General features: G+C 35.4%; 2 protein-coding genes across 2 annotated transcripts; both read right to left on the reverse strand.

Moving 5' to 3' along the window:
* Positions 1–1,049: 1,049 nt before the first annotated feature.
* LOC120272204 (peptidyl-prolyl cis-trans isomerase CYP18-1-like) lies at positions 1,050–10,944 on the reverse strand. The gene is made up of 6 exons (XM_039278967.1): positions 10,864–10,944; positions 10,136–10,261; positions 9,855–9,929; positions 2,060–2,221; positions 1,462–1,620; positions 1,050–1,329 (listed from the first exon to the last, which is right to left on the reverse strand). Exons 1-6 carry the CDS (start codon positions 10,942–10,944, stop codon positions 1,246–1,248), a joined length of 687 nt encoding a protein of 228 aa, XP_039134901.1. The 3' UTR covers positions 1,050–1,245.
* Positions 10,925–21,939, reverse strand: LOC120272205 (K(+) efflux antiporter 5-like). The gene is given in 18 exon segments (XM_039278968.1): positions 10,925–11,297; positions 11,593–11,688; positions 11,782–11,826; positions 12,219–12,296; positions 12,381–12,569; positions 12,999–13,094; positions 14,060–14,113; positions 15,951–16,047; positions 16,350–16,438; positions 19,651–19,728; positions 19,803–19,871; positions 19,990–20,073; positions 20,216–20,287; positions 21,155–21,229; positions 21,363–21,435; positions 21,530–21,591; positions 21,733–21,817; positions 21,902–21,939. Coding segments are annotated over 18 exon segments (1,422 nt in total). The 3' UTR covers positions 10,925–11,255.
* Positions 21,940–22,568: the final 629 nt, after the last annotated feature.

The following is a 22,568-nucleotide window of genomic DNA, read 5'->3' on the forward strand; positions in this document are numbered from 1 at the left end:
GCGAGCACATTCCGGCATGCATTGCTTGGCGATCCCCCTCCATCTAATCCCCAACCAACACAACATTTTGCTCTCTCCACAGACCCAAATCTTCATGATGGTTGCTGCCTTTTCTGCCACTTATCACCATCCTCTCACCCGCCCATTTTTACCAGCTCGTCCATTCCATGGCATGTGGCCTCCTCCATTCCCATTGGATTCATTCAAGCACTCCGTACATCATCGTCCCCATCACCACATATCTTATGCCACAGTAACATTTACTTATATCCTTGGCCACCTTGATAACTAAACAAGATATTTTATGATGCAGAACAATAATATTTGCTTATATTCTTGCCGACTTTAATAACTAATTAAGCTTTAACATTTCCATTTGTATCACAATGTGTTGATGCTTCAAGGGTTGGTTGACCAGCAGAAATTGAAAAGCTCTATTCATGAAGGAGAAATCTAACAAGGCAAGAACTTCTGGTCCAAAATAAGCAACTAGTGTACCGTGAATACTAAAATTACTAAAATGATTGACGATTGAGTCATTTGATTATTTATTTATTTATTTTTCACATCATATAATCCAATAATACAATTATTGCTATAAATATTATATATGTTTAAGTTTTATCTTGTCAGTTTAAGCTCATATATAGGTTGAGCCTGTACCAATGGAACATAGGGAACATTAGAAGATCAATATGGCATACGTAGTAGGTTTTGTCGGGTTCCCCTTAACTTCAAAAAGCTCCTCGATTGCATACCATATCTGTCGTCAGGCAACGAGCCACCTTAATTACTGAGGCACCATTATATATATGTTATCTCCTCATTAATCAAGGGCCTACTTTTTTTTGGCACAAATGGTGTTGGATTTTAACTTCGACTAATTCTTTTATTAAATATTGTTTTTGCTTTGGTATAAATAAGTAAAAAATACCAAAAACATCAGCTAGCACGGTTGCTCGTTTATAAAAGTTTGGCTGACAGCTAAAACATTGTTCACAAATATATATATATATATATATATATATAAAAGATATGAAGAGAAAACAAAACGCCAAAACAAACACTCTCGTTTCATTCTATCCAAACACAGCATCCTGAACTCAAAAGTGGTTCACCGCTCCATTTGGTTTTTTTAATTCATGGAGAGGAAATATTTCCCTCTTATATAAAAAAAAAAAGCTTGGATACATTTCAGATTCTAGAAAATAGTTCTAACCTTGCAGGTCTTATTGCAATGGAAGACTAACCAGCAAGAGGATTTGCATGTATTGTTACACGATTCAGCCTGATCTCAGCAAGTGGTCGATCCCCTGGCCCTGCCTGCGTCTGTGTCATGCAACCAAGTTTAAATTAGTGTCTGCTGTGTTAAAAAAGAAATTATTCTCACTAAAATTTGTAACAGAGACAACATGATTTTAACTGAAATTGATGGATAATGAAGGGTTGAAAATTATGTACTTTCTCCATTAGGTCAAGAACTTCAAATCCATGGATTACGCGTCCAAAGACTGTGTACAGTCCATTAAGGTGAGGTTGTTTTGCGTAAGTGATGAAGAACTGGCTTCCATTTGTATTTGGTCCACTATTTGCCATTGAAAGGATTCCCCTTGCATTGTGCTGTTTTATTCACAAGAATATACTTCATTAGCATTAATCTAAATCAGAACAAGAAGAATTTCATAGCAATGTGAGAGAATGCCATTTACAATACTTAAAATATAATTCATTATAAACATTTGGTTGGCAAAGACGAACAAAGAAAGTTAGTCAGACCAACTCATCATAACATTTATGTTTACTAAAAGACATCAACAGTTTTCAGATCAACTCAATGCTTTAATCTGTCTAAAGGCTACAAAGCAAGCTATTTAAAATATATATACATATACAGACACACACGCGCACACACTCAAAATGCTCTTATTCAAACATCATCACTTGAAAAAATCCATTTCTACATAAGAATTGAAATTTACTCAGTAAATTGCACATGATAATCAACTAGAAAACAGCCTTGGCATTTGGATACAAGATAAAGAGGCTGAGAATGTAACACCTTAAGAGATTCTCGAATTTCATCATTGAACTTCTTGCCCCATATGCTAGTCCCTCCTTTGCCCGTGCCTGTAGGATCTCCTCCCTGGATCATGAACCCCTTGATGTTCCGATGAAAAATGGTTCCATCATAGTAACCACTAGCACATAATGCTAGGAAATTCTGGGGAAAAAAAGGGTTCAAGTCTGTTATGCGCTAGCAATAAGCTCAAGTGTATAAATGTTATACATGGGCGCAAGAAACAAGAAACAACAAGGAGTCCATCAAGAAGTGGTTTGACTTAGATATTATTATGTAATAGGTTTATGTTTGTTTTATTTTAATTATAGCCTAACATGTGTGTTATAAGTATGCAGGCAGTTATATTGTTCAGCTGTCAGCTATGAAGCCTATCTAGATGAGATAATCTAGGAGGCAGTTATCTAGTGATATGTTATCTATTCAATGAAGGAAAAGGTAAAGGAAGTTTTTTTCCATCATACATCTTGAGATCGGAGGGTTCTCTCTAACGAGCCCTTGTTTCTTTGCCCATCATAGGTTCAAAGGGAGAAGGTCAAGTAAACCAAAACATCAGTCAGATCTAGATTGGAGTTCTACTATCAATCGTCCCATAACTAGATCACCAACTCAAGGCCATAACAATTTGGTATCAGAGATAGGAGTTATGGGAGAGTCACGCAATTTCCAATAGTTTGAAGCCTTCGTGGCCATGTACCAAGAAGACAGAACAAGGGATAGATCGAACGGGATTGCATTGCCCAAGAAGCAAAACAACAAGAATTTTCGGCTCAACTCAATGATTTGGCACGTGAACTAGCAGCATCAAGAATGGTTGGACGTGAAATTGGTACTAGCAGTGTAAACCGAGATCGTCGAGTTGAAGAAGGAAATCTGTATAGGCACACAAAAAAGGGTAATTTTACACCCAGGTATGCTAAACTAGAGTTTCCCTTATAAGATGGAAGTGAAGATCCATTGCCTTGGCTTAGTCGTTGCAATTATTTCTTCCGTCATCAAAAAATCCCTAGAGAGGAAAAGATGGAGATGGTTGCCCCACATTTGTGCAATGCTCAGTTTAACCCTCCAATTCAAGCACAAAACTTGGTAAATTGTCCAAACTTCGCCAAACAGGAAGTGTGGGGCAATATCAATGTCAGTTTGAGCAATCATCTGCTTGTTCCAGTACATTAACGTCAGCGCAAAAAGGTTGAAATTTTCCTTACTGGCTTACAAGAATATAATGTTGTTGGAGTTCAGTTAAATCACCTAACAGATTTCACAAGTGCCATGAGTTTAGCATGATTATATGAGTGGCGAGGTGGTTCAAGTGAATCTGAAATTTCCATTGCCAAGGCTGAAAATTCTAATGCTAAGCGGCCTAACCAACCCAGTTCTTCAAAACCTCTATACATCATGCGCTTAACTTGCGCTGAGATGGAGGAACGATGTGCCAAAAACCTATGTTATAACTGTGGTGACTGATGAGCATTATTCGCCTGGTCATAGGTGCAAGCACATATTCTGGGTAGAAAGGATTGAGGAGGCAGAAGAAGATGCAGAGAGGTTATGGAAGATGAGCACAAGGTTTCCATTCATGCCATAACTGTTCAACATTCTCAAACTATGCAATACATTAAAAACCAGCCATTATTAATTCTAATTGATTCTGAGAGTACACAGCTTCATTGATGAATCACTTGTGTCCAACAAAAGGATGAAATCCTGTCGCCAACGGAGAACATCTTCAAAGTTCAGGTTAATGCAAAACTTGTTTCCTCAAAGCTAGGTGATCAAAATTTTCATGTTGATTTATTTCTGCTTCCTTTGGGTTGCTTTGGGACTATGTCAAGGTGTCAATTAGCTTAGAACTTTGGGCTCCATCCATTGGGATTTTACTGCACTATGCATGCGTTTTGCTAAGTGTAGACAATTGAATTACATGGCTTAGAGACACATCAGACTTCTATTCTTCATCAAACTACTGCTCCATTTAAATGATGATCGCAGTTCGGACGTTCAACCTATTCTAGCAGAATTTGATGTGATCTTTCCAGAGCCCACAGGCTTACCACCATCTCGTGATTATGATCATCGAATTATTCTGGAGCATTGTACAGAACCAATCGTTGTTCAACTATACCATTATCCTCATATGCAGAAGGATGAAGCTGAGAAACAATGTAAAAAGGTGTTATCCAAAAAAAATCATTCGCCTAAGCCAATCTCCATTTTCCTCTCTAGTATTACTGGCCAAGAACAATGTAATTAAAAGCGCTAGGCACCCTTAAGGCGCTAAGACTTTTTATTGCCCGAGGCAAGAGGCACCACGAAAGGCGCATGCCTGAGTGAAGTAAAGCGTTATATATATAATTTTTGGAATAATTAAATCAAGCAAAGTAAAGCATCAAGTCAAACAAAGCATAACATAAAGTTAAGTATAACACTTCTTGGATGTCTAAAACAACTCAAGTTTTTAGAGTGCAAACTCAGGTAAATTTTTTTATAAGGCACTAAACTATGGTCCTTTTTTCATTTTGCGGTCCAAACTTTAATTTGAATCAATATGGTTACCTAACTTTAATTTTATTTCACTGGGTGGTCACCGAAGAGAATTTGGTCCTTTTTTTATGATCTAATGTTGAAAATTCTCTTTTAGCAAATAAGATGGAATTGCCAACTGCGTGAACAATGTGTCATGTATGTCATGAGAGAAAATTTTTTGTATTTATATCATAAAAAGACCAAAATCTCTTAAATAACCACCTGGTAAAATAAAATTGAAGTTGGGTAACCATTTTGATTCAAATTGAAGTTTGGGACTTTGGACCCAAAATGAGAAAAGATTATAATTTGGTACCCTACCAAAAAATTTACCCGTGCACACTCTATTTTCGTAAATCATTTAATTCTACAACATCATCATCCCATCATCTAAGCTAGCTTCAACTCCATAACTAGATTTAGAGTGTAACTTTTCTTGGCTCTTCAATTTTCTTTAATTAATAAGTTGATCTCTTAATTCACTGATTGTTTTAAAAAAAATACCAGTAATATACTTAAATCATTTAGTTTTTCTCCCTTAAATTTATTTCATTATTTATTAGTAAATATGCCTTTTAAAATCACCTAGTGTTTCTCCCTTGAATTTATTTCCTTCCTTATAAGTGTGCCTTTTTTAAAATCATCTAGTTTTTATTCCATAAATTTATTTCCTTCCTTATGAGTAAGTGTGCCTTTTCTAAAATCTAGTTTTTCTCCCTTAAATTTATCTTTCCCTACTAGTGTGCCTTTTTCTAAAATTACTAACCTTCTCTACTTTAAATTTATTTGTCCTTATTAGTAAATGTGGCTTTTGTAAAGTCACCCAATTTTTCTCCCCTAAATTTATTTTCTTCCTTATTAGTAAGTGTGCCTTTTAAAATCGCAATTAACACTAATTAAAAGCATTGAATACAGAGCTAATAGCCAAAAAAAAGGACAATCACGCCATTTTTTATGCTTGGCGCTTGGCAAAAAACACTCGCCTTATTGAAGGCGCCTCACCCAGGGGGTGTTGAGGCGCTGGGCCCTTGCCTCGCCTCGGCTGAGCGCCTAGGTGAGCGTTTTTCTCGCTTTTAATAACACTGGTCAAGAAAGCAGACAACAGTTCTTGCCATTTTTGTGTTAATTGTCGCTCTTTGAATGCCAAGATAGTGAAAGGCAAGTTTCCAATTCCCGTGATTGATGAGTTGTTAGAGGAACTTCATGGAGCCCAATTCTTCATTAAACTCGATTTACACTAGTTACTTTCAAAAGCAAATATGTGCTGCCGATATTGCTAAAACAACTTTTCGGACTCATCATGCCCTTCGAGCACACTAATGGTCCTTCTGCTTCTCAAGCATTGATGAATGATGTGTTTCGGCCATACTTGCACAAATTCATTCTCGTGTTTTTTTTTTATGATATCCTCATCTACAGTAGAACATGGGGTGGACATGTGCAGTACTTGCGTATTATTTTTTGTCTTGCAACATCACAATTTATTTTTAAGCGTCCCAAATGTTCCATTGCACAAACAGAGGTTTTTTATTTGAGTCATGTTATTTCTGCTAGCAGGGCGTTAGTTGACAAAACTAAAATTGGCGCTATGTTGCACTGGCCGAAACCTACGGCAATTAAAGCATTACAAGAATTATTAGGTTTAACCGGTTATTACTGCAAATTAGTCAAAGTTTGCAGTATTATAGCAGCACCCTTAAATCCATGCTTCGGACAAAATCTTTCCATTGGACAGAAGAAGCATTAGCAGCTTTTGATCAATTGAAGGTTGCGATGATGATGACATCAATTCTCACTTTACTTGATTGCACTATTCCATTTGTGGTTGAATGTGACGCCTTTAACAGTGGAATAGGTACAGTTCTCCAAAACATGGGCACCCAATTGCATATTATAGCCCTGCTCTTGCTCCTCACCATCAACGACTACCTGCTTATGAAAAGCAACTCATTTGTCTAGCCAAAGCTATTCGTCATTGGTGTCCTCATTTATGGGGCAGATTATTCATTGTGCATATTGACCACTATAGTTTAGAATATTTCTTGGACCAACGGGCTGTAACTTCCCCTCAACAACATTTGTTGAGCAAACTATTGGGTTTTGATTTTAAGGTTAAGTACAAAGCTGACCGTCAAAATGTAGTTGCTGACACCTTATCTCTTGCTTTGTTTAATGCCGTCCACTCTCATGTGGCATCCTCCAATGAATTGCACAGCTAGTTACATGTATTCAGCAAGGTGTAGCTCTTGGTCCCTGGACATTCAAATATGGATTAATGTTCTTCAAGAATCGTGCTTATCTTTTACATGACTCGCATCTGACTTCTTCTATTGTTTCTTCTATCCACAATCAAGGCCATGAAGGATATCAAAAGAAAATAAAACCAGTGGCTGCAGATTTCCATTGGAAAAGGATGAAGCAAGATGTTCAAAACTTTGTCAAACCTTGCAATATACATCAACGCCATAAAACTGAACATCTTTATCCAGCAGGTGTTTTGCAGCCCCTCCCAGCTCCTACTCAAATTTCATCTAATATTTCAATGGATTTTATTTCCGTTCTATTTATAGCGGTCGATCGGCTGTCGAAGTATGCCCACTTTATTCTCATATCCCATCCTTATGAGTTACGACTGTTACAGTCATTCGTGTTTTGTTTGATAATATTGTCAAGTTGCGTGGACTTCCAGAATCAATTATTTGTGATCGAGATGTAACTTTCACAAGCTCTTTTTGAACAGAATTATTTCGGTTAAATGGGGTAAAATGTATTTCAGCTCCTTTTATCATCCACAAACCAACGGCCAGACTAAATTTGTCAACTGGACCATTGAGATGTATTTGCATTGTTTTACTACTGACCGTCTGAACAAATGACTTGAGTGGTTATCTTGGGCAATACTTTGTTATAATACCAGTTTTCACACAACATTGCATATTTGCATGCAACCCATTTTAGATTGTATATGGCAGACCACCACCAAAGTTGCTTGCTTATTGTCCAAATGCTTCTCATTTGGAAGCAATCGACTTTGTCCTCAAATATTGTGATCATGTTTTGGATAATTTACAGGATCGTTTACTTCAAGCACAAAATCACATGATGGCTGTGTATGATGCCTGCCATACGGATATTCAGGTTGCTGTTGGAGACAAGGTTCTTTCAAAACTCCACCCTTATCGCCAACTTTCCTTGCATTCATGTTCAAATTGCAAATTGGCACCTAAATTCTACGGTCCATTTCAGATTCTGTCCTGGATTGGTGCTGTTGCCTATAAAATAGATTTGCCTGCCACTTCTCGAGTCCATCCCGCTTTCCATGTATCCTACTCGAAGAAATACTATGGAGCCAGTAGCACTACAGCTCAGGAGCCCCTTCCATTGGTTTATCATGGTGAAATCAGTCCAACTCCTCAAGCAATACTGGATCGCAGAGTTTTCCATGGCATGTCATTAATCAAGTTTTGGTTCATTGGGAAGGTTTGTTACTAACAGATGCTTCATGGGAAAATGTCTGGCAGATTCAGTTTCATTATCCTTCTCGCTTGAGGACAAGCTCCAATTTGAGGGGGGAGGTAGTGTTATGCGCCAGCAACAAACTTAAGTGTGTAAACATTATACTCATTGGTGCAAAAAGCAACAAGGATCGATCAAGAAGTGGTTTGGCTTAGTTATTATCATGTACTTGGTCTATGTTTGTTTTAAATATAATTATAGCCTAACATGTGTGTTATAAGTATGCAGGCAGTGATGTTGTTCAGTTGTCAAATATGAAGCCTATCTAGATGAGATAATCTAGGATTCATCTATCTAGTGATATGTTACTTTTTAAATTAAGGAGAAGGGAAAAAGTAGTTTTTCTACCCAAAAAAATTGAGATCGGAGCATTCTCTAACAAGCCTTTGTTACCTTGTCCATCATAGGTTCAAAAGGAAGAAGATCCAATAAACCAAAACATCAATTAATCTAGATTGGAGTTCTACTATCAATCGTCCCATAACTAGATCTCAAACTCCGGGCCATAACAAAGTCCTTGCATCTCTCATTCAAGTATTTAAGTTTCCATGATTGTCCTGGTCCAGTCATTCTTATGTAGTACGCAGGAAATGATGACAGCAGTGGAATCAAACTAAGTTCATTCACATCCAGTACAAACACACTGATTTATAATATTGCATATCAATTGGTAATCAGTGGACAGACAATGTACATAATCAATCCAAAACTAAAGTAGAAGCATCAACACAAGCTCCAATGCAAAATGGTTTATTTTTGGTAGTATCCACCTCAACAAGTAGCATCTCAAGTATTTAGACTCAGAAAATGACAAAAAGAATAACTTCACAGGTGAGATGATGAAATTCATGAAAGCCTTTGCATGGTTATCATCTTTTATACAATATCGGCACTAAAATGAAGTTCTTGTAGAAATTATACATCTGTTGACTGATAGTAGAGAATGCACTATACATACACACACACACACACACACATACATATATATATATATAGTTCTGTCCTAGACGTAGAGACAAATAAAAAAATCTAGAGTGATAAATGAAGTTCTTGTTGCAAGATATATATATGCTTATCAAGGCATGAAATGAATAGGCAATGAAAGGTTCACAGGGCCTCTTGTGTTCCCTCAAATACAAGTGCACACGCGATATCAACTATCCAATTGATTTGAACAACTTACAAATGCAAATCACTACTTGCGTCTGTATTACCGAGTTAGAAGAAAAGAAGTATTTGCTTTCCCTATTTTTCTACATTGTATTTTTCCCCTTCATGTGCCTACTTTTCATCCTCCATTGACAATTTCTTACTTTGTTTACTCCTTTAAAAACTTTAATCCTCTTAAAATGTATCTTAAAAATTTTAGAAGTGGCTTTTTCCTGTAACAAATAAAACATTTGTAGAAAAAAAAAAGTGAACTAAATTTCAGCACAAACACCAGGCGATAAATCATATTCGTAAATCTCACTAATGAGTCGCTGTATGAATATGCAGTTTTGCCACACGACACACACAAACACACATTTTGTCTAGACCATTTTTTTCTTGCAGGAAAACCAAATTCAGAGTTTCGAAAACGCAAGTAAATCTCACGAAATGAATTGAATTAGTTCCTCAAGCGCAGTTGCTTTAGCAAGTGAATAAAGCACAATAAAATAAACGGAAAAAGATAATGTAGTGAACGTGGAAGAATAAAATCAGCAGAGAAAAGATAATGGGTTTCAGAATTAAAAACCTCAGAGGCCTTGGGGACTTCATCGCAGGCAATCTCGCACTTGATGTCGCTGAGATTGGTGTGCAGGGTGACCGGCTGCAAGTTAAAAAAAGTCGTTGAAGGAGATTAGGGTTTGTGATTGGGAAAGAAAAGGAGAGAGATGAGAGAGAAAGAGAGAGAGAGAGAGAGAACCATAGAAAAAGAAGAAGAAGAAGAAGAAGAAGGGGTTTGTTTAACTTCAAAGTCTCGAGCTTCCTTTCCAACTACACGGTTTTGCGCGTTGGCAATTACTTCCTGGAAACTGGAACTAGAACTGGGAAGGCCTCAATACAGACTTCACTCCAGTCCCCCAATGTTTGTGATTTGCCATTTGGGAACCAAAAGCTAATGCCGTCCGTTTCCAGGTTTCTTTGGCGCTGATCTGTCACCTTTTGATGCAAATTGAATGCAATCTGGTCTGATCCAGAGGAAAGTAACCCAAAAACATATATATTTTACATATTCTTTTTTCCCAGGTACCATAATTTCGATATTATTATCACCATTATTTAATTACATTTTCAGAATCTTTCATAGATAAATAAGAAAATAAATTCTACATTTTATATGAATTTGAATATTTCCTACATTCCCAATACATGTAGTTTTAAAATATTATTATATACAAAAATTAGAAATATCATTAAAATTTTTAAAATTTAACATAAAAATTAATCACTATTGGAACCTATTTTTTCTTCTAATTATAAATATTATATTTTTTTATATAATTTATTAAATTAAATAAAAATAATTTTGAAAAAAAATCTTATCTTAAAACTATAAGGTGGCAATTATTTGAAAATTTTTATACAGAGGGAGTATCAAACAGACATTGAAAAATAATCTGTATAGATTTGATTTGATTTTATTTTATTGATAAAATTTGTTTGCAGATTTTAGAAAACAATGCTTATAAAAACTAAATTGAAGTATATGACCAACATGGAGGCTTCATTGGATTATAACTAAAGCAGCCTGGAAATCCTACTGGAGTTTGATCGTTGGTGATGGAAGCCAAGTTCTGAACTACTACTAAATGCAAAACACGGTCAGCAATTGCAGAATTCATGCTAATACCTCTATACAAAGACATTGAATGGCTCGTCTTTAACAACTACTACAGCTAAGACAATCAATGCTTACTATGCAAAAGGGAAGAAAGAGTGGCTTTTACAAATACTGTGTACTGGGAAAGTAAGAAGATATCTATAGGTTAAAAGATCTCCAAGATGCTGGCTGCCCTGGAGATTTTGCGTATTCTTTGCTATCAAGAATCCAATGTATCCATATGAAGCTGGAATCCGACATGTTCCGAGCTCGATTCAATGTAGTGCTTCTTAAGCTCAACAGATCAAAATGTATGAACACTAGTAGTCACCATTATAATGCCCTATTGTGTAGCTCATGAACTGAAGTTCTCTCCTGAAAACCAAATGACAAAGAAAAAAAAATTAAAGATGCTGGCTAAGATGCCCAAAAATAATAATAATAATAATAATAATAATTAATTAATTAAATTTAAATAAAAAAGTTATAAAAATATTTTTACTGAATAGTGTAACCAGGTTATATGCATTTATCTTCAAAGGACAATTCAATTTCCTATTGATGCATTATTTAGAAAACACAATAAAGAAAAATTTTAGCTCTATGTCTGTCTTCATACTTCAAGTTCATATTTCCTTGTTTCAAAGTTCTTGAACATAAGTTGCCAAACCTCATTCTGTGAGCTGCTTTCAGCTGGAAACCAATGCATAAGAGTGCCTAGGTGCATCACAACAGGAATTATTTTGAACATGAGAGGAGTTGTAACCTACATCAAGAGAAAATAATGTGTCAAAATGAAAATAGAAAACAAAAACTACATAATTCTTGCCTACATGCAGTTCAACAACTAAACATGTACCAGGCTGAGAGCTGTTGTTCCCAGAAGTAGAAGATACATCTTCCCCTATAATATACAAGAATCTTAGTGAAATACCAGAGAATGAAAAAGGAAGAGAAAGGCAATGGCCATTAATAGAAACTTTATACAATATGTGCATATGGGAAATCAAACAGAATGTATGTATAGTACTAAACAAATAAATGGTTCCTATCATAAGCACATATTAAGGGACTATTTCATTGCATAAAAAATTTTGAGTAATTGATAAATCATCATTTAGCTATTATTAGTCCTTTCCTAAATGCTCAGGGTGTCAGCTGCAGAATCAGCATTCCTCTAAATGGATATAGCATAGCCAAGCAACCATGGTGATGCTGAGTTGCATTTGTAGTCATAGCTAAATAAGGAAAAAAATGGCTATTGCACCAACTCCCCATTATTTTGAGAGACCATACCTCAACAAGGTGAAGGTTTGAGGCACGGCTCAACAGAACAAAAGCGAATTCTCCAATTTGAGCAAGCGATAGACCCACCTAGAAAGGACAAGAACATGAGAGGAGCAAACGGATACTAAGCAAATAACCAAAGTCAACTACAGACTTTAAACGAGTACTCACAAGAATTGATGTTCTGATTCCATAACCAAAAGCTTTGACCACTACTGTGATAACCACAGTCTTAACAACCACTACTAAAATCACAGAGGCAAGCAATATATCAACATGGTTCCACAAGAACTGCACATGTATGAGCATTCCAATGCTTGCCAGGAATAGCGCTGCAAATAGGTTCCGAATGGCTTCCACCTAGAACATAAACCAACAAAAAGAAATTAATCATAACGACAAAATTCGGCTAAAATGAAGATTTACACTAACAAGGAATTCAATAGTATTTAAACATAGAGATAAGCACAAATATTTGATACTCGATGAGATTCAAATTTTTTATCTTAAACTTTTGACACAAGTTAAAATCCGCCTTTTGATCATCCTGTTTTTAGTAGATTATTATATTGTGATCAAATTCAAGTTTCTTAATGAAATAATCTATGAAAAACAATAAAGTGGTTTTGTGTAAACAGCATACGACATTATGAAACAATCTTTGTCCTCCATCCTAACGACATGGGCTCAAGTAGAAGCATAAGAAATTTACTTCAACAAAACAGACACACCTGAAAATAGAAGTCATCTACTTCTGGCAAATTATATTAGTAGTTTGATACAAATTACCTGTTCCAAGGTATGCTGTGCAAAGTCAGTAGTTGATATCATAACTCCAGCAACAAATGCTCCCAACTCAAGACTAAGGCCTAGTTTATCACTGCACTGAAAGCAAACAGGGTAGAAAGCCACATTAGCAAGATAAAGTAATCATATAATTATCAAGAATATATAGATAGCAGACTGATCAATGTATCTGTGCTATGCTATCACATATTGCCAAACATTTCTTTGATTATGATAAGAAAACCATTTAGAATAGCCTTTTATGCACTACACAGGTAAAAAGCTTGTTGGACCAGCAGTAATTAGCCATTCATGTCAGAAAAACAATATTAGACGAGAAACTCAAAAAGAACCTGGAATCGCAAAAACTCTGATCTCTCATTAATAGAATTGTAGACCCGTACACAAACTAAGGAGGACACACTACGGATGAGCATAATCAAAAACCAACAGCTGACAATACTTGGAAATAGGGAAACCAAAGGTACATGGAAATCCTAGACCTTAACAGCATGACACAAGCAGCTGATGAGCATTGCACAGGGCTTTCATATTTTCTTTGGAACATAAAAATTAATGGAAATAATTCTGAATATAAATGAGCAGTACTGCTATTGGATTAATATCTACTAAGCCAAAGCATGCCTTCACCTAGGGTGCAATAAGAAATTTTCGAAGTTAAGAGGAAAAACTCAACAACGCTTTGTGCTCTTCACAGTTGCTTCAATTATTCCTGATTAGACTTCATTTCTTAATACTTGATACCAAACATTTCCAAATTTGCTTTTAGTGCATCCATTTCCTCAACATGTTCACTCCTCTAGTCCCCCTTTTTGAGCACATATAAGTAATGGGACTTCTATATTAAAAAGATTTTAAAGTTGAATACAATATCAGTTATAAAATTCAAATATTCTTCTAGTTTAACTAATTTAAACTAACATCAGTTTGAAACTCAAGTATCCTGCAGCAAGATATTAAAATCGCAACAATATAAAATGATATTGAAGGAAGAATGCTAATTTTTGATATAGAGAATACAAGAGAGGCTTGCGCTTCCTTACCCATGCTAATAACAAGCAGAAAGCAACAGCTGCCAACTGATATAATTCATTTGTCTGCAACACAAACCAACAAGAATGTTAATAAATGAGACACATAACACATTAAAGGATAACTAAAAGACCTTATAAAGTATAGATACTTGTGTTGTAAAGGAATAAGACCAGTCTACATGGTTCTGGTAAAATTTTGTTAGAAATTCAATGTCATGCTTACAAATAAATCAAAAGTGCAAATGAAGTTTGACGTTCATACCTAAGAAATTGTCGGCAAAAGTTATGTAAATATTTACAACAAACAAATAAATACAATTCAGATATAACATAGGAATGGATGACCTTTCATTAAACAATTTGAACCTCTCTCTTCAATTGCTGGTGGAGGAGTGAAGATGCGAATTTAAAATAGATAAACCATGCATATAAATGGGGGTATTTGGTGTTTGGGATAATAGTGGGCAAAACAAAAACTAACTGCGTTTTTGCTTTTTGTTTGGACGGAGACAAAACAAAATAATTGATTTTGTCCCATCTCATAGAGCCAAAAATTCCGTGGATAAAGTTGTATCTGTGTCGACAAGCAATTTTCCTAGTCTTATCCCTTTTTCCCTAACTCTTTTTCTCATTACAATACAGTCTTTATCATGCATCCCTCAAAAATTTTATTTTTGCATGTATAATTTCTAAATTATGTTAGATACACCCTCTTTGTAGGAATTTTCTTTAATTGCATAATACCCCCTTTTAACTCGTGATTTTTGTACACACTCTTGCAAAGGTATATGTTAGATTTTATATTTTAGTACTAGTGGGCCTTATATGGGCTCTATAGAGTTTAGCGTGCTTAGCACCAAAAAGTCTCTCAAGACTTAGCCTATCAACCCCTATATCTTATATATAAAACCCATTACAGCATCTTATCACACAACCGATGTCAGTATTATATTTCTAAATCAAAGATACATATGGTACATATTTTTATTAATATTTGCATATATCAATTATACATGTAGAGTGTGTAAGCATATATACACACCTTTTGATATATACCATTGCTAAATGTGTAATTGTTAATATATCCCTCCAAAACTGATGTAAGCGTGTATATACAGAGCAAAGCCATTATTAATATTTATATGCATATATAAATACCTTTGTGAAGGCATGCGTATTATAATTTTAATTTTTTTGAGGAATGTTAAATAATTCTATAAATTTTTTCAGCGACATATTTGCAAAACTATATTATATGCATAAATCCCAAAACACTTTAAAAAATTTTATAATTTATTTTTTAATAATAGCAAAAAATTTTAACCAAATTTTATCTACTTTTATTAGATAATTCTATCTCTTGATAACAAAAGCACATATGGTTTAAAGTTGAATAAACTAAATTCAATACTTTATACTTTTTCAAAAATCAAAAAAATTTAGAGAAATTTATAACATAATAGGGTTGTTATTTTATCGTTTCATATTTTTGCATCTCATAGCTTTTGTTTTTGCCCATGCTTTACCGAACATGTAGAAGAACAGCAATTTATTTCTTTGTCAAGTCCTAGCCAACCTATTCAGTCTTTGTTGCCAAACACTACCTTAGAGCTAGAATCTTTAATTTGTGCTAATCAATTTTAAACAACAATGGATACATGAGATTGTTGATTATTTAAGTCTGAGACATGATCTGACCTCATCTTATATTAAACTTGTAAAAGGGCAGGGTCCGATGGTGATATAAAGAGTCCTCTCTAAGTTAACTCATATGTGTTAACGGGGCCTTGCATCATGTAATTGTAGAGAGAAATTGAATAATACGATATAAACCAATTAATTAATAAAACACATATTACAGCAGATAACAAATAACAGTAGCTGAGAAATAGTAACTCACTTGAGATGACAACCGTATCATGAGCTTCAGGAAGCGTGGAACAAAAAGACCAAGACAACGAGATGCAACAAACATGAAGATGGACAAAACTAGCAGCCTGAAGATGTCAGATCTCATTATAAATATCCAAGTCTCAAAACTCTTCAAACTTAGAAAGAAGCTCACTATAGAAAAAGCAAACTTAAAAAGTTTCATATACATGCATTTGTTATTTAAATTATTACTGGATATTAAATTAATTAGAGAGTTAAAAATTAAATATATATCTTAAGCATTTGAGGAAGATCAAATATGAAAAATCTAGCCATTTGGCATTACCTAAACATATCACAGAAGAATTAGAAAAAGCACACTATATCATTGCAGAAGTTAAACATACTTGAAAAGATAGGCACTTACAGTTTTGTCATTGACATTAGTCCCCGGAAAAGGCCACTACTACCACCTAAAATAGGCAGTAGAGCAAACAGTAAGCCCACTGCACAATCCTGAAATGAAAAATAAGAAGGATGACGTGCTTATGCATGCAAAAATCAAGCTTTACGTATGTCCACACACTCTTAAATCTAATTTTTAAAGAAAAATAACAACTTTATTACTATCAATTGTGCTATAGAGAGGATGTGGTTTAATAGGCAGAATTGCTATGCATCCATGCAAAATTCAGCATTTAAGTCAATAATATTTCGAAAGTTGGGATGTGTGTGTCAATCAAATTAAGCAACCGTTAGCATTATGACGTCAGAAGGTATTTATGGATGTGTCCAATATGCACATAAACTTCAATATCCACATATATTTATACAAATAGGTCAACAATCAAGATCAATAATGTGGTCTCAATTTATACTAGTATTTGTCAAGAATCAAGATCAATAATGTCAAGATCAATAATGTGGTTTCAAGATCAATCTGCACTGCACTGCACTGCACAGGCACTCACACCGTAGAGTCGTAGTGCCCACTTTGCCTTGATTGGAGATTGATGAACAAGAAGGAAAATGGAAAAGTCGACTTTCAACATAAGCATCCGTTGCTTTGAGGCAAAGAGGAAAGACATGATTGTCTAGTCCAGAAGCGGAGGACAACACTTCCTATCGTGTTGCACCCGACTTGCGGTACTCTTTATTTTCGTGCTTGGCTTAATGACCGACCATATGGCCAGCGTGAGTGCTAATCTTCCTCAAGCCTTTTTTAGCTGGGTTCGGAAGCTTCCTCTCCCCCAGCAAGCAAGCAAGCAAGACAAGATGAGACCACCACTTCTCAGTATCAGTAATGGACTTCCTAGAATTCTTCCTTAGCCTTAAATTAAATGTCCTTCCTATCATAGATTCTTGAACCTCCGACATCAAGAATTTCAATGCATGCGTTATGTCTCTCCTCCCCTCAGCCACACATCTCTTTCATACAGCACATCTCGTTCCTACCGGCTTTGTGATGTTAACCTTCCTAAAGCTCTAGCTCTCACTTTGCGCAGCTCCATTCACTCCCTTTGGTCTTTGGGCTTTGCATCTGACATTTGTTGCGCTTCCCTCTGCGGGAGCCAGCGTCTCGGCTTTTGTGCAATAAACCCCTCCCGGCCGATTCGCACTTCTTTCAATAGTAGTTCTCAAAAAGATTCCACTAAAAAAATTTCCCCATACTACCAAGTTATATTAGGCTCTATTTAGATAGTGAAAAATTATGGTATAACTGTACAATGTGCCATAATTTAGAGAATTATGCCATATTGGTTGTTTAGGCACTTAATTTGGAATATAAAATTATGGCATAATATGTGTTTTAAAGGCATAAAAAGATATTCCTCTCGGGAGTGGAATATTTTTATTGCAAGTGTGGCGGTCCAACCATCATCCGGCCGGCCTCCGGTGACCGGCCATCAGTCCCACCCGGCGCTTTGCACTCGTTCATTCAGTCACCGCCACTAATCACCAGCCCATGTTGGTCTCCGGCGACCCGATCGGGTTAGTTACAATTTTTTTATTTTGTTAAAACAAAAAACACTCATCCTATAAGAATAAAAATGCTCACAATTTCTATACTATACTATACTATACTAGAGTGGAATATCTTTTTATTGCAAGTGTGTGGCGGTCCTACCATCAGTCCGCGACCGGCCTCCGGCGCCAGTCCCATCAGTCCACGCGGTCCGGGTCACCGTTCGTCTAGCCTCATGCGACCGGCCACCACTGATCAGCAGCCCATGTTGGTCTCCGGCGACCGATCGGCCATACTATACTCGATGATCGATCGCCGCGATCGATCGACCATACTATACTCCGGCGACCGATCGGCCATACCATACCATACCATACCATACCATACGTGCATTTATTGTAATCCCCTTTACATAATACTATACATGCAATGAAGTTTTTATTATATGCATACCATACCATACCATACCATCTCGTTCTACTAGGCTAGGGCTAGGCTAGGCTAGAGATGCCACAATTTCTATACTATACTATACTAGAGTGGAATATCCTTTTTATTGCAAGTGTGTGGCGGTCCAGACCATCATTCGCCCGAGCCTCCGGCGACCGGCCATCAGTCCACCAACAGTCTGGCCACCATTCGTCCAGCCTCCTGCGACCGGCCATCACTGATCACCAGCCCATGTTGGTCTCCGGCGACCAATCGGCCATACTATACTATACTATACTATACTATGCGTGCATTTATTGTAATCCCCTTACAGAATACTATACGTGACAATAGAAGTTTTTATTATATGCATACTCCACTATACAATACCATACCATACCATACCATACATTTTGTTCTACTATGCTATGCTATGAATGTGCTTTGGCTTTCTTGAGGGATGCATACAAATTTTATAGTGACAAATATGCAAACGAAGAGAAGTATAATATATATTGGTTATTAGAATTTTACCATGGTGAAGCACTTTCAAATAATTTATAATGTTAAAAATATAAATATAATATTCAATAAAAATTTTATTTGTTTGTTAGACAATTATATATCTACAACAGAAATTAAGGATTCAAATTTGAATAAACTAATTCCATGTCATATATTTCAAACATACAAATAGAGAAATGTATAAAATTGTAAAGGCATTATTGACATTTGGCATTTTATATTTTGCGATGTCCATGTTTTATGAGATAACAATAAAATTTTTTTATCTTGTCAAGTCCTATTCTGTGTTGTCTTCTTCATGCTGTTCTACTGTTGTTGCCAAATACAACCACATTCTATATAACATAGTTTCTATGTTGCGTCATCAGAGTTACTCAAGTGTGACCAAAAACACATGTACATAGGTAAAATGCTGCCAGAATTGTGATTTTTGGTATCTAGATATTTTAAATGGAATAGATTCAATTTAGGTGTTGCCATTTTTCTCTATGGTACAGGTGAGTACATATGTTATGACTAGGTCACTTTTCTAATGGTCTGCACGACCACATGACTAGGTCACTTTTCTTTCCTGAGATTCTGTATCTTCAGCCAATAAACACAGGGCAACTAAACTGATATTTAGACCAGATCATGCCACTACATTCCAGTTTCTTAGTCTTGGTAAATGATTGCAATTAATAAAATTCATGTATTCCATCATAAACAATCATCTAGATAAGTTAGGATAAAATTAAAAAAAAAATCATTATAGCAAGAGTAGAATCAAATGCATAGTAATTTGTTTAGGGGTCAGTGGAAGCTCAACCTGAAGAATAAGGGTTCCAATAGTAACTTGACCATGAAGAGCGTTTGTGCTACTTCTTTCCACTTAAAATTTTGAGATCTTAAAAAAGAAAATTAAATAACTGTAAAGTACGAAAACAATGTCAAAATTTGTGATATGTACATAACCATTACCACTGCAGTTGATGACATCGATAGAAAAGAGCTGACAAATATGCCTTCAGATAAATTTGCACCACATAGCTATGTCAAGGCCCACACATTTTAGATCTACTAATACTTATCACACAAATACAATGGCAAGAGAGATAAGCACAACTAACTAAATTAGTACCAAAAAAGCCAGGTCCTTATGGCATACCATTGCAGTTAGACCACAGAGTAACATGAAAATAATGATCTGAAGTAGCCCTCCAAGAACAGCAACAGGTCCAACAACTTTTAACTGTCAAAGCCTCAAGTTGGAACATCATTTTAAAAAAAAAATATCAAAAATAAATAAATAAATAATATGCAAAGGATTGAATCAATACCATTTGTTTAGCACTCGGCAATTAAGTTAAAAATCGTTTCTTTTTACAAGATACCTTTGTCAAAGAAAACTTGAGTCCCAATGCAAATAGAAGAAACACAACACCAAACTGAGCAAATGTCTCCACCTATAAGCAAGCAGAACAAATTTACCAAGAATATAATAATTAATAAACATGGTTGAGGCAAAAGCATCACCAGTTAGCCCAAGTCTACTACACCCTAAACACTAAACATTAAAAACAAAAATCAGACTTAAAAAACTGTGCGCTGCTAGACAGCAATAAAGGTCCCTACTGCCCTATTAAGGTCAATAGATTCAGTGCTTATCCCTTGGACAAAATCTTTGTTTCAGTACTTCTAGCTGTTTACATACTTACACACTGCTTCATTTTGGTCCTTAAGAAGTGATAAAATTCCAAAGGATAAAAAAATACAAAATATGAGAAAACAATTACAATAAAATAAGAACAACATGGTCCATATGCCCTAAGAACTATGGTTAAAGGTATGTAATGTTATCTTCAACTACAAATAAAAGGTTTCTCGGCTCTAAATTGTGATATTTAAATTACTGAACAGCTCCAAGAATCATCGTCAAACAAAATAAGCAGCAATCCACTTGTGCAAATATAATCCACCGACAGAGATGTTATAAATATGTGATCTTAAAGCAAAACCACGTGAATTTCAGAAAGTTCTGCACTATAAAACTATAGACTGCCAAAGTGGATTGTCACATACAGTTTATCTCCAAACTAACAAAGGTCATATATTTTAATAGAGCATTTTACCTCGACTAAAGGATCAAAACATCATTCAAATTACTTTTTTGAGAAATGCAAACCACACAAGCATAAAAAACTGACCATGGTATTGCACATGGGGAGAGGAAGGGCATTATTACATGTGGACCAATGTAATGTAAGTATTGGCACAAAAGAAATATTAGAAAAAATGAAAAGGCACTCAGGATTAGAGTGGTTGCTGAATACCTGCACCATTTCATTGATGAAGTTCAGACCTCCAGGACCAATTAGAGAACCCGCAAGAAGATAGCCAACAATGACCTTGCATATAAAACTCAATTGTTTTTAATATCAGAACTGCTCAAAATTGAGCAATAATCGATATTGTTTCAAAATTTAAGGCATAAAAAGTGTGTGTGTGTGTGAGAGAGAGAGAGAGAGAGAGAGAACTAACTGGCTGCCCCAAGCATGAAAAGGTAATACCACCAATTGTCGCCGAGACTATCACAACTAAATCTGAAATTAATCTGCAATGGTGAATTCCAATAAACAAAGCTTAAATTACAAGATATAGTTCTTCTAACAACAAATACCAGATGCATCTATTGATAGAAAATCAACCTTAAATCCACTTGTAGCATAGGATACTTTGATTTGCGATTTGACATGACAAACACGTTGTCCTGCAAATTGAGAGGCCAGTGTGAAGCATGAAAATGTCAAAATGGAACTGGTTACTTGAAAGAGAAATTTTGCAAGTAGCAACATCAATCAAATGCAAATTCTAGTCCAGACTCCAAATTAACAAGAACTACTCATCTAACCTTTCTGTCAATCAAGGTTGTCATGTCATCAGCACCCTCATTTTCCAGACTGAAAACATCTTTAATTTGGAATGATCTAGTTGAGCTGCAAGATATTCAAAGTCAGTGGACCAAAAATAAAAGATCCTTACAAGCATCAATCACAGCGTCCAACTTGGATGTTTCATACTTTGTTTCTGTAGAATCATTCTTCTTTTGACTTGTCATGAGAAATTATAGCCACAGTCTCCAAAAACAGCCTACAAAACCATTTTTGAACATCAATTTGAATTCATAGCATCCTTTTTCAGAAGCAGGAATTTGGAAACACAATCCAATTCATTAGCAAAACTGTAGCAAAATCACTATCAAGAACATCTTACGTGAGTCTTGTAACTAGTTGATACATGCAACATATGCATTCAAGTCTGTTGCCTTAGAGCATATTATGTGAAATCAAGAGAAAAAAATTAATTTAACCGATCGAAAACAGAGAAGTATGGGAGTCTCTTGCATAAAATTTTATTATCTATAAAATAACTAGAAAATATATTTTTTACATGTCAAAAACAAGTTATGAAGAACTGCTACATGTAAAGTGAAACTTGATGGTTGCATCTGTTCAATGCCTCTAGGTATGGCAGTCTTGCCTGCATCTTAATGATCCAACATATCAAACCAACTTAACAGACACACAAACATATTAAAGGGTAGAGAGCCTGTTAAGACTCTTCAGCTATTAGAGTCCAAAATAATTTGTTCTTGACAATAAAACAAATGTTTATTTCTTCTCTAAATTGCTTAAACATCATTCATATGAGTTGTGCAATAAAGACAATTAATCTGCATTTTACTGT

The sequence above is a fragment of the Dioscorea cayenensis genome, chromosome 11 (genome assembly GCF_009730915.1).
Source record: "Dioscorea cayenensis subsp. rotundata cultivar TDr96_F1 chromosome 11, TDr96_F1_v2_PseudoChromosome.rev07_lg8_w22 25.fasta, whole genome shotgun sequence".
Taxonomy (NCBI): Eukaryota; Viridiplantae; Streptophyta; class Magnoliopsida; order Dioscoreales; family Dioscoreaceae; genus Dioscorea; species Dioscorea cayenensis.